At 42.8% G+C, this 13,337-nt stretch overlaps 1 protein-coding gene across 34 annotated transcripts in view; it reads right to left on the bottom strand.

The window, feature by feature from the left end:
- Positions 1-5,429: 5,429 nt before the first annotated feature.
- CAMK2D (calcium/calmodulin dependent protein kinase II delta) overlaps positions 5,430-13,337 on the bottom strand; it is a 124,345-nt gene continuing 116,437 nt past the window's right edge. For 30 of the 34 annotated variants that reach the window (XM_032109981.1, XM_032109977.1, XM_032109978.1 and 27 more), the window contains 5 exons: positions 13,105-13,180; positions 12,415-12,509; positions 11,583-11,811; positions 7,970-8,018; positions 5,430-7,425 (listed from right to left, as the gene is read on the bottom strand). In XM_032109981.1, coding sequence (XP_031965872.1) covers positions 8,012-8,018; positions 11,583-11,811; positions 12,415-12,509; positions 13,105-13,180 — 407 coding nt within the window. In that variant the 3' untranslated portion in view covers positions 5,430-7,425; positions 7,970-8,011. Of the gene's footprint in view, positions 7,426-7,969; positions 8,019-11,578; positions 11,812-12,414; positions 12,510-13,104; positions 13,181-13,337 lie in introns of those variants that run through there. The other 4 variants (XM_032109980.1, XM_032110007.1, XM_032110008.1 and 1 more) reach the window with 2 other exon arrangements.

Here is a 13,337-nt window from a genome sequence, read left to right as displayed (position 1 = left end):
AGTAACGTGAGCTGCTTGGACCTCTTAATGAAAACAGCGTAGTCCTTATCCTCCAGCTCTTCCACTCCCCAAATATCCTCCCTACATCCTTTTGGCAGGCGGTGTAAGACTGGTGGGATGTAAAGTAACTCTGCCTTGTCATGTGTGAAAAGCTGGTCTTAACTGGGAAGCTGTTTATAGAAAGGTGTGAATGTGGTGAGACTCAAACATCGAGATCCCCATTCAGCTACAGAGGAGAGAAGAAATACTCTCAGTGCACCTCAGGGTTCTAACCTTGGAAACCCACTGCAAAGCACCGGGGCCTTTTAAGCCTCAGTGTTTCTATCTGTTCACATATTGAGATCCTCAAACACATCCATTTGCTTAAGAGAAGAGACTTGTAATGTTTCTTGCTCTCAGCTTTGTGTTAATTAGCCCTCACGGCATTTTTTAGCCTTTGTGGCACCTTCACTTGACAAATGCCCAGGGAAAGGGATCCTTCCTGCTGTTGTGAGGCAGATTTTGACCATTTTTTAAAAACTGCATCCAAACAAGAATTAGATCCTTCCCTACTTATTTTTCAGTGAAAAAATGGACAAAAACTGTCTCAGATATTCACAGTGGTTATGGCACTGACCTTGCACAAGGTACACACGCTCAGATTCCTGGCCTGAATGAAAAAGAGCAAAACCTCCTACTCGCGTCTCCTGGATCCCTGTGAGTGGATCTAAATCCAGGCCCTGAAATTAGCCTGCTGCTGCTGTGCTTGTCTGGCTCCATTGCAGAGAATTTAACTATTTATACACAGTGCTTTCATCCCAACAGGAGACTGAAACGGTGCCTCCAAAACCAGATCCCACAATGATGTGCTAACACCCTCTCAGATGCTGAAAAGTAGTTAATATTCCCAGGTTCTTCAAAATACTTACGTAGAGTGAATTTAGGTCCTTAAGAGAAGGGTAATTTTGTTCATTGTCTCAGAATCCTTGAATCCACAGGTTCCTCAGATTTTGGAGAAGTGGTGTGAACATTACCAACACAAAGAACTGCAATGAAGGCTGGAAATGGGAATTGCCACATCAGTCACAAGTGCACCACATATCCTCCAGGCAGCCCAAGGCCAACCAGGGGATCAGAAACAAAGCCTGCCAACACATGGCTGGCCATGCTACCGATCCCTCTCCCTGTGTGTAAAGGTGCTCTACCATATTCAAAATTTTCTTTAGAGTAACTTTTCAGTAAGATTAGATTTATCTTTGATCAGTGTGTCTTTGAAAGGTCATGGAGAAAAGGAGCAATGGAGGAAAGCCAATGTCACTCCAGTCTTCCAAAAGGGCAAGACAGGCCAGCAGGCTGTGCTGCCATTCAGCCAGACCTGGACAGGCTGCAGGGGAACTCAGGGAAGTTCAACAAAAGCAAGTCCTGCACCTCAGGCAGAATAACCCCTTGCACCCATGCAGGTGAGGGGCTGACCTGCCACGAAGAGGCTCTGTGGAGGACAGAGCGCTGGCAGGAGCTGCCCAGAGAGGCTGTGGAGTCTCCTCCAGAGATGTTCAACTCTGCCTGGACATCATCATGTGCAACCTGCTCTGGGTGAACCTGCTTTTAGCAGGGGGTTGGACTAGATGATCTCCAGAAGTCCCTTCCAACCCCAAACATTCTGTTACTTTGTGATCTGAGGAGTGCTGTCTCTGGGGGTTCACACGGCAGCTGCTATGGGAAAAGAATGCAAAGCTGTCAATTATTCACCTAGAACATATATTACTTGTCACTAATCTCCTTTCCAACCAATTTCCAAATTACTTTAATAAACCATCTTACTCATTTACTAAATTATACTACTTAAAAATATTTACTTTTGATCAAAACCAAAAGAATACCCATATGACAGTGCAAATTAAGGCTAAACTCCATAAGCCTTCCTGTGTTGATGCAGGATTGATTTGAACCACTGGAAAAAGAAATGTGTATCTCTACAACTTTGACAGTCTCTTTATGTTGCTGGGTGATCCAGAGGCTTGATGATTTAGAATTTTGATAATGTAGTGGGATATAAACAAGGCTATTCAAACACACTTACTTGTTGTGTTTGCTTGGCATTGTCTTTGTAAAGACTTGCTTGGAGTTGAGGTATCCACTTGAGTAATTTCATTCATCCATGAAGGTTTACTACAATGAACAAGGCAGGCAGATTTTGGCATGGCCCAGCTTTTGTGCTTTGCTCTCTAGAAAGTTTTGTTCAGAAAAAAACCCCCGGATCACCAGTTTTACTTAAGGAGTAGATTTTCAGGTGCCTGTTTTGTCTGAAGAACTTACCCAAGTACATTAAACTGAACTCTTGCTTCCTGCTCTGGTACTTACCTCTCCCTGGTGCACAGGACATGGCAACAGCTCTGTATGATGTTTAACTCAGTCGATGTCTTGCTCTAACATGACAGAGGTATGTGCTTGGGAGCACTCTCTTCTCCATCCGTACTAAGGGTTTGACTTCTGTTTAGGTACCAATGGTTAGCAATAACTTTGTTTATCCAATGAGCTGTGTGGCTCCCAAAGGCAGGTTCTTACCTCTACTCTCAGGCTGGCTGTTGCTAGTAGGGTCCCTTGGTGCTACTCAAGGTCCTGTGAGCGTCACCACTCTGGGCAGCTGTCCTCTCTGAGAGCCAGCCCTGGATGCCTCAGCAGGGTGGGAAAAGGAGTGGTGAGAGAGCTGAGCAGTCCCTTCCTTCCCCAGGGCCGTTCTGTTTGCCATGAGCTCGCTCTCAATGCACTGGGCTGGATACTAATGAATTAATACTCCCCTCTCCCCTGCACCAGCTTGCTGTATGCTGGGAATTACCTGATAGTGAGCAGGGGACTCAGTGACAGCCACAGCTGTTAGTCTGGCCCTGACAGGAACCAGCACCTTTCCATTGTGGGCTGACTTAAGGGAACAGCAGAAGTAAGACCGAGGCCTTGGCTGTTGTAAGGTGTGTCAGATTCCTGATAAATGTGTTGCTGCAATTTAACACAACTTTTCAGAGGGTGGCTATGCACACTCAGCCCTCGCTATTTTAAGGAAGCAACCCTGTCTCAACCACTTGTCACATTTAGCTATTTAACTTTGTTAACTACTTAGAGGTCACTGTGATGAAAAAGGTTATATGGGCTGAATTCCCAACTAGTTTCCAAGATGGTCCAGCCCTACAGCTGGGTTCTGGCAGCATCTTTGAAGAAAGAATGAGACATGTCTGTAACACAGAAATACTGCTCTTCTATCTCTTTGCCTTGGAAATCTTGTTTACTATCAGTTTGTCTTTTTTTTTGCATTGATTTTCCTCCCCTCACACTCTGATTAAGTGCTCTCCCCTTCCCCAAACTTACTGTCTGCAGTGCCTTTGGCCTGGGCTGGGTCTGGACAAGAACATGCTGAAACAGGCAGCCTGGCACTGCTGTTCTGCAGCATGTGAGCACAGAGAACTCCTGCCTCCTCCTCCTTCCACACGCACGCTACCTTGGAAGCAGATCCTGCAACATGTCCTGCTCAGCCAGGGGATCTGTGCAAGAGAAGGAGGGGAAGGGAAGGAAGGCTTCTAGTCTGCTCTGTGTAGGTTTCCTTTCCTGTGAGGCCTGGATAGGCTGCAGAATTACTGTCTCCCCTTTTGTGAGGATCCAAACCTCCCTACACTCCTGTACAGGGGTGTGAGCCCACAGCTCTCCCTGCAGGAACCAGAGCTTTAGCAGTTGGACTTCGCAGCACTGATCTCCAGCTCACTCACATCTGTCTTTTACCAATAATCTGTTAGGAAGAAAGAAGATGAAACTCCTGAAGCAATTTGGATCAATTCCTCAATGACTACAGTTAATTTTTTGACTAATGGTGTTTTCTTAAGATGGGTTATGTATAAAGTATGACTGCACAAATTTAAGAAGAAAGACAAGCCCTGAGAAGCATGAAGTAATTCTGTTTTCTGAGAGAACAGCCCAAGGAGATGATAAATTACCAAGGACTAATAGCTCACTGAAGAAAAAGTGAAGTTAATTGTAGACACAATGAACTCTGGATTTAATATACAGCCCTAGGAGATGTCACTTTTCTTCAATGTGTCCTGGGAACCCATTTTTAGAAAATAGAACCAATCTGATTACTTCAGGTATATGCATAGGGTATATTCAAGACCCAGGAAATGGTAAGTTTCAGGCCCTGAAATATTGTGTTCCTTACTCACATTAAAGAGTGAATAAATGAAAGCACTGGGTTCCTTTCTGCTCCGAATAAACAGCCTCTTCTTGTGCACTCCTAAACAGAAAACAGTATTACGAAGCCACGAGGAGGCAGCAGATTAAAATATTTGTGCTATAAAAGAACAACCATTAAAAAAACTCCAAACCAGCCCCCAAACCCTGCCCCTCTCCCAAATCTTCAGCCTGATACGGAGGAAATGTGTTCTCCCAGTCCCCTGCTCATCATTTTGCTTTATCCACTGATCTCTTTTCTCTGCATACCTGAAATCGGTAGCAATTCCGCTGCTGTCAAGCAGCTTTATGCAGGAGCATGGTTAAAATAGAAATCAAACTGATTTCTGGAACAGCACTCACTGGAAAAAGTGAGCAAACAAAGTACGTAAAAGCAACATGACAAAATATAAGACCTCCCCCAACAGAATAAACTGCTTCTGCTCCTTCTGGGGTCTACTGAAAAAATCCAGCCCCCTGAGCTCTCTACCAACTACTTTTTTTTTGTTTACAAAATGCCACCCAGGAAGAAGCACTGGAATTGTGACCAACCCAGGACAGGCTCTGGCTCCCTGCCACACCAATGCTGCTGCTCCAGCTACGCTGTCCTGGCCCCGGTCCAGCTCTGCATTCCCCGAACAAGGAAAGCTGCAAGTTGTTTCCTCTCCTTCGTCCTTCTTTTCTGTTGGTATAAAAGACTGTCCTCAATCGTGGCTCAGCATGGTTTAAGACAGCCTGAAATCACTACAGACATAGATGCACGTTTTTAAAATGGTGTGTTATTTTAAATCCTAATTATTTATAGATTTAACGCATTTCCTATTTCTATATGCATGTTTTTATATTACTACATATATTTTATGGTATTATATAGCATACAACAACTGCTCTTACAGAGTCTTGTGGCATAGGCTGAGCATATACATAAAACACAGCAAAGCAGCAACAGAAATGTTGGAACAACCTAAAACATTTCTAAATATGGCCCTACAAGCACAAGGTATGTGCAAAGTCCACCAACAGAGCAGAGCATGAGCAGTGTGCAAACGGCCCCCAGGAAAGGCACTTCGGAACTAACCCAAAGACAACCGCAACAGCAAACACTCATATTTTCAAACTGAAAATTCAGCTCCTAAGAAAGTGCATCTGTGCCTCTGGTGTCTTAACTCAAACAGACACTACATGTTTTCTGCTGCAAAGATCACAATTCATTGGGAAATTAAAACACAAGCACAATGTCAGCAGAAATCACAAATTTATTAATCCTTAAATATATCAATCATTTACCATTATGGCAAGAAATATGTACACTGTGTCCCATGGTAAACTGCAGTGTTCCAAAATGACAGAAGTGTATAATTCAGTTGTGGTGGAGAGAACAAATCACAATTTCCTCACGTCTTGGTGTGGAAGACAAACTTGGTCTACAGTAATAACGTCAACACCACATGCTATGTTAGAAGTATAAAAAAACCACCCTACACCTAATTTGTTAATTTTAAATACAGTTATGCCACTTATAGCCGCTTCACAAAAAAAAAAAAAAAGAAAAAAAGAAAAAAAAAGAAAAGAAATTAATGAGAAAAAAATGAGGCCATTACTTTTTTCACAGATCCCATTGGCAGGTTAATATGGCTCAACACATTTATTGTAGATGCTTATTTTAAATATATATTGTTTAAAATCATGTAGTAATTATCAAAGAAGCTTAAGTCCATCTACCATACATCCACTAGTAACAACATCAACATGTTTAAGAACTGCTTTTGATTAGTAATCAACACAGAAGGGTGAAATGATACAAATTAGGAAGCTTTCCCATTTTAAAAAGTTCAGGCTGCCGAGTTGTAAATTTTGGACAGCTAAAAAGGACACTGAGATACCATGCACTGTACAGCGCTGCGGGGAGCAGAAGCCTGCTGCTAACAGAACCATGGGGAGAACAAGAGCAGCCCGGCCTGGGCTTTCCTGGAACAGTGGAAGGGGAGAAACCAAAATTCTTGTGAGGTTGTATTTTTACAGCAACGCGAGGGAAGGAGAACTAGTCCCTGTTGCAAGGCTTGCGTTCTACACTGCCAGCAGAGCGTTCCTCCCTCGGCCCGGAGCCGGGACAAACCCGTCGGGATCGCCGGCCTCGACAGCGAACGCTGTCAGGGGAGCTTGAGAAGCCAAGAGTGGATGCAGGGGAAGCGCGGGGAGACACAAACCTGTGGTAAAGTGTTAGGGTCCCACGGAAAGCCGGTGTCTCCATAATTCATTTCCAGAGAAGCAACAGCAGCAGTATAATGTAAGTAAACTCTTCATACTTAGCTTTAAGGCCTAATATTTCTTGAATATATTAACCACACAGCTGGTCTATACATTAACCAAGATATTATATTTTTTAAAGCCTCCTTAAAAAATTTACAGTACATCCTAAAAGTGATAAAAATCTTTCTCTTTCCTTCCATTTTAATCCTCAAAAACTGCCTCTCAATTATCACTTAGTTCCTTACAATTTTTAGTTTTGCTTAATCAACCAACAGTGACTTTCAGTTAAGCAAAATAAAGCAAAAAGAACTCAAAAGGAAAATGGAAGCTGCTGACTCACCAGAACACTGACAATTAATTCTGGAGTGGCCAAACCAGCAAATGAGGAGATTTTTCCAGACTAATAAACTAAGAAGGCTCCAGCTGGTCCAAAGCCAAGATATTAACACTTTCACATTTATCAGTGATTTTGTCCGTCTAAGATAAAAATCTGTTTTACAGTAACGGAGCTGCCAGCATACATCCTAACCATTCCTACCAGAACCAAAGCAAAATCCTGGGACTTGGGAGAAAAGGAGGAGTCAAAAAACAGTTCTTAAAAAAAGAAGGTAAAATATACCTTTTCTTTTTTTTTTCTTTTTTTTTTAATAAACATGATAGATTTTAAAGTTGTCTGTCAAAACTTGGCATAAATGGAGCAAGTGACAAATGTACTGTGTGTCTACTGCTGTCCATCCAATATCTCTTTTCGTGTTTTACGCCTTGTTATTCTCTATTTGCATGGAACATCACCTTCATTGAAATGTTAACAGTGTACAGATGGAATATACAGCAACGTGGTGCATCACAAATGTGTTACATGAAGAACCTTCACAACTTCATGCACTCAGAAACATGCATGAAGAGAACAGGATGGCCAAGATGGTAATCGACCAGGTGCGTTGGGTACAGAAAATGCAAGAGCGGCACCGCTGATATTTTTAGCTAGGAGGAAGGAAAAAAAACAGATTTCCATTACTGAGGTAACATCACCACCAGGTAACAACACATGCTCAAGTGTTAGCCAGTGCTATTGAAAAAAAGCCACCTTCTCAAGATCACTTAACACCATACAGGGAAAAAAAACAAGGGAAAAAACCTCCAATCAGGAAAGGCATTCTTTTATTTTTCAAACCACTTTACAGACATTTTCCATCTTTACAAGATGCCAGAGAGGCTGTTAAAAAAGGAAACTGAGGCAGGAAGCCAGTGCCTTAAAGCATTCCCCCTTAAGTGCCTTAAGGGATTCCTTAAGGGAGGGAGGGTGGAATTCAGCCATGAATCTCAGTAACTTAACTTCCTCAGCATGGACATCGCAGGCACTGCCATGGACTGAGGCTCTCGTACAAAGATTGGACCAAGAGACAAGGAATAATCAGGTGTCATTCACATGCAAGACATGCCAGAGCCATACGCAGAGAGAGAAGGAACGGAAAGGAGCTGGAAGCAAGTATGCAGCTAAGTGAGGCTGTAGCATCATTTTTATTACCGTAGCATCTAGGGGCCGGAGCCGTGGTGGGATCCCTCTGCGCTAGGCACTGCACAAACACAGAACAAACTCTTTACTCAGCATTCTGCTGGCTGGCACTGCACTTATACTAGCAAAGTGTAAGAAGGTGTGAGCCATGATCAGGGAGGGAACGCCCGCCTCACTGAGGCTGAAGTCAGGTTAGGGAGTTGCTTTTAGGTCCACCAGCCCTTTGACTGCCCATACTGGGCAGGTGCACTCTCCAAGGACAAGCAGACACAGCTCTACAGAAACACTTTAGCCCAGGTCCCTAAGAACATAGATACAGAGAAGAATTCTACCGTCACTTCTATGACTCAGAGAGAAACAATGGATGAGACAGAAACCCAAGTTTGCCTCATCCAACTCACAACAAAACTACGAATAAAATTTATTTATAAACTAGATACGTATTTGTGCTCATATTCTTTTCCAAATAAGTCCTCTGCCACAAGAAAACATTTCCCTATATCTATAGCTACCAAAGAGCTCAATTCTATCCTTAGATTTATGCACACTCCTTCCTGCAATTCTGAAAACAAGGAAGCTACTGTGCTTGCAGCAACTGACTTAACATCATCTAGTATACCATGTCTGCAGAAGCAGATCGCAATTATAATTGTTTTTGCAACTTTATTAGATTTGAGATTCATCTTCAGACATGATGAACAGCATACTTTTTTACTATGGAAATGCCATTATTAACTACTGTGCATTGGTAAGAATTACGTAAGTAGCTGTAGACTGTAAGCATTTCAAATAAAGGAAGGATAAACTAGAACAATATGTTAATTAAGTTTCTTCTCTAGTTTTCCAAAATGGAGATATTGCTGCTCTGACTGGGAAAAGCAAAGGTGAAATCTGAGACAGTGCAAAAGTCGTCAGGATGGGTTATAGAAGGTGATTCTAGCATGGTGCTACATGGGAATCTCCCAGTCAGACTTAAGAAGATGGGAAATAAAGAATATGCAAAAGAACTAAAAGAAGAATGACAATGTTTGTGCTGAAAGGTGAACTATCAGCCTAGAGAAGACTCACTAGTCCTGAGCACAAGCAGTAGGACCGATCTCACATAGCATACTGACACTTAGGTGGAAGGCACTATGAAAAGAAAACAGGAGCATTGTGCAAGAAGAACCAAATAACCTTGAGGGCCAGGTAATCCAGAAATACTACATGGAATAATAGGAAGTGCAAAGCTCTGTAAAAGTTTCTATGTACTCAGTGGTTGGAAATGAGAGCTGAGGATAAACAGGTGGCTGGCTTAGATGAGCTGCAGATGAGAAAAGTGCAAAAATCGTGCCAGAATAGAGCAGGGAAAAGAAAGACATTGTGGAATTGAGTAAAGCCCTGACCACAACTGGACAGAGGATTTCAGAAGAAGCCAAGCTAATGGAAAGGCAAACCCCAAACCAAAAAGACAGTAAGGAGATAAGGTAGCCAGGAAAATGGAAATCCTATCAGACAAAGCCATCTGAGGTAATGCTGGCTATTTACCCTACAGAAGCAGAAGGTGGGAATGATGTGATCAGCCTTCCTACAAACCAGTTCATGTCTGCACATCTATCCAGTGCAGAAGAACAATGATAGCATAGAAGAACCAAGGATACACTGAAGATGACTAAATTTTAGACTGGAAAGTGAGGCCCCTAACCATTAGACCAATGATATTTCGGAATAGTGCTATGAGCAAGTCCAAAAACTTCTTCTGAATTCAAGATGAGAGCTGATTATGGGATTTATGTAATATTGTTGCCAGTGTGACATATCTAGGGCTATGTTGCTGTCTCAGGGAATCTCTCCTTAAGCCTGAGTCCAGCTCTAAGGCTGCTCTGTGACCCCTTAAGCTTGGACATCCCTCACAATGCTGAAATGTCCTCTCTGTCTGGCCTCATAGGCTTGGAACATTCACTGATACAGGAACTGCCTTGCAACCTCAAAAAAATTACTCAGTGGTAAATTTTCTTCTCGTTCCACCCCTGGCAGTCCCAGAAATCCTCACCTTTATTAGAGAACACAAGCAGCCGCAAAGAACCTCCTCAATACCTTCCCAAAAACACAAGTGGTGAAAAAAAAAAAACCAAACGCAGAGGAAAAGACTGAATGATTCTCTAGTCCAATTCATGTCACTGGGCTGTAAACACTGACTTTTGAGGGTGCAGTGGGCCAGGTGAACCTGCTTCACTTGGGCTTTCTGGCTCTACACACACCCAGGTCAGATCCCTTGACAAACACTGCTTTACGAAAACCTCAAAGATTTACCTAACGCTGCATTTCAAACAAGTGTAACTGCTCTTCCAATATTATCTGTTGAAACACTGGCAGTGCAGCTGGAATGTGAGAAACAAAGGACAATGCGGTTCCTGTTCCCATTGGTTTCACATTTTGAAATAAACCAGTTATCACTAAGTAATAAAATTTCTTTTTTCCTGAATAAAAAAATAATACAAAATCATCACTAAGGAGTTTAACACTTCATTCTACCGTATTTTTTACTTCATCAAGTATTCTTTCATAATAGGAGAACAGTGTTGCAAGAAGTAAAATACGAGAGATGAAGAAGTTCAAAGCATGAAATCTAAGCCCATATTATCCATGCCAGGAAATTCAGCCACTCTCCACATTAAGACACCTCACACAAATGGCATTGTGTCCTACAGTGGGCTCACAACTGAGCGAAGCAAGGCCTGGACCAGTGCTGCCTAATTGGGAAACCATAAGTCAGTGATGTTTGGGCTCATTAGTGGAGGCTGTAGAAGAAGAAGGAAAGCCAAGGGCCTGTGCAGAACCTCCTGAGGAAGCCATGACTTTTTATCTTATTACTGCAACCCTGAGTGCGCTGTTATTAACCCGGATGACAGTGTGGCTCAAGGAACTCTGTCACTGACTGACTCCGAGGGTGTGGCAGGGCCTGGATGAACAACAGAGAAATGCTGATGGGAGACATGCGAGGCTGTCCCACAGAGATGTCGAAACTGTCTGATGGGGAATACTCAGCAGTTACGCACGGAGACTGTGGGTAAGAGATAAGAACGTGAGAGGTACTGGGATGGCTCAGTTTACAAGGTAAATATGTAAACTGGCTCAAACCCAACTTGCAGCGAACATACTTAGGTCTGAGAAAGTAGAGGTGGCTGGAAATCACCCTAAATATTAGCCAAACTTCAGTTTTTCCCAATAGCGACACTTTTTTACTTGAAACTTTCTGGTCAGCTCTCACAGCTCCACATACCCTACTGCTTTTTATTCTTCCAGGTTTTCCAGCAATTCTCATCCAGGTTTTCTAATCCTGTTTTGAGTGGCTTCTATCAAGCTTTCTCTACATTAAAACACTTTTCTGCTTTTCAAGCTGTCAGTTCAGGGACCGAGTTGTATCGGTGGGCATCACAGTAGAAAACAACAACCAAAAAAGCGCATTGTTTTAAAAATCTTTGCACCAATACCATACGCACACCAGTGGGTATTAATGCATAATAAACAACCACAAGAAAAGACACTACCAAGAGGACGGCTCACAGTTTTTAAGGCCCAAAGCAGCTACTGGACTATGTGGTGTGCCTAGGAGGTGGGAGCTGGTGGTGGAGCTGTTCCTTACTTGATGGGCACGGTGGGCGAGCCCGAGCGGTGGAAGTGCACGTTCTGCCACTTGCCGTCGCGCCGGTGCCACACGCGCGTCTCCTCGGACTGCATAGTCTTTGGCATGCCGCTGCCGTCCATGTACTGTGTCAGGCGGATGTACGCGATGCACGCTGCGTCCTCGCCCACCAGGTGCACGTGCGGGTTCAGGATAATCGTGTGGATCGGCTTGTTGCTTTTGGACAGAGCTACGAGACACACACACACACACAGAGGCACGCATGGGAGAAATCACATTTGCTCGAAGTAAGCCAAAGGAACTCATGCCAGCCCCTTTTACAAACAAAAAACTCAGGCTTAGCAGATACAAATTCATAATTAGTGTTAAACGATAATCATACCTGATAACTAAAACACACTGTAGAATGAGCAGAATCCCTTATTATACACCATTTAATAAGTACATATCCTTAATCCATGTACATATATAGATTAAATAAAGTGGAGAGCACCATCTGGAGTTTTCCAACATTTCAGTTTCACTGTTATGTCTAATGACATTTATACTTAGTATTTTCAGTTAAAATAATTCAGCTCTAAACTCATTCTTTATATTGATTTTTTTCTTTCCAAATACCTGAAATTCTCCTCCACTCTCTGAGGTGCCCTGTGATGTGTGAATGAGCAGAGCAGAAGCAGAGTGAAAAACACCTATAGCAGAACTCTGAAAAAAATAATACTCCCTTCCCCTGCCCAAGTCGATTAACTCCCAAACTAAAATGCTCATCAGGTGAGAGACACACAGTCACAAGGAACAGATGAAGATTCGGAGATGAAAAGGGAATATTTACCATTCTCAAAGTAAAACCGGTGGAAGTCCATCCCTTCTACCAGATTACCCAAAGCTTCAGGTTCAAAAGATGTAAGGCCTGGATCACAGATTTTTCTGTGGAAAAGAGGAAATTCTGCAATGAGCACATGTGGTTACGGATCACAACTTTGGAGAGATTATTTCTAATTGTTTCTTTCATTCCTTTCAAACATTTCACCTACTCATGCCATCACACTGGAAAAGAACAGTACTTTACATGAGGAGAGGGCACGGAGTTCTGGTTTCAACTCAATTAGTAAATTTGGCAGCTTACTTTAAGTGGACCACATTTCATATAAATCATGTTTTGACCAAAAAAAGACCCAGAGGTCAGTGTAATTCCAAGTAGGAATTTTCACTTGTGATGATAAAAGCTGCTGCTGTGCAATGCAAGGGATATTCTTTATGCCTCACATCATTATGTAAGCAAGATTTAAGTATTTTCTTTTAACTACAATGGATTTATACTAGCAGCTCTTCTGAAACTGGCGATGTCTGAAGCCAGGGCAAAGCAGCCATGAACACATCTTGTGTTTTGTGGGGGTATCTGAGAAGGCATTTCAACAGTACGTAACTCCAAGCACAGGCACTCACATATAAACAGGAGTATTTACAGAGACAGTGGCAAATACCCCACCTCTCCTCACTCCCTCCAAAATGAGGAGCTTACGTGTAAGCTTCGAAGTCCCCGTTGTTGATGGCTTCAATCAACTGCTCGGTCACCTTGATAATCTCCTGCTTACGAGCTGGGGAGAGACACAAACCCAATCTTACAGAGGAAGGCAAAGTGGAAGGTGACAGCTGATAGGTATTCTGCCACTTCCCAGCTGCCACTTCTTTTCCTTTCTACGACCAAAGGACATGATGTTACATTGCTGCTTTACACTGATTTGCCTTCAGTGC

This window comes from Corvus moneduloides, chromosome 5, assembly GCF_009650955.1.
Source record: "Corvus moneduloides isolate bCorMon1 chromosome 5, bCorMon1.pri, whole genome shotgun sequence".
NCBI lineage: Eukaryota > Metazoa > Chordata > Aves > Passeriformes > Corvidae > Corvus > Corvus moneduloides.
This window is presented reverse-complemented; position numbering and strand designations above follow the sequence as displayed.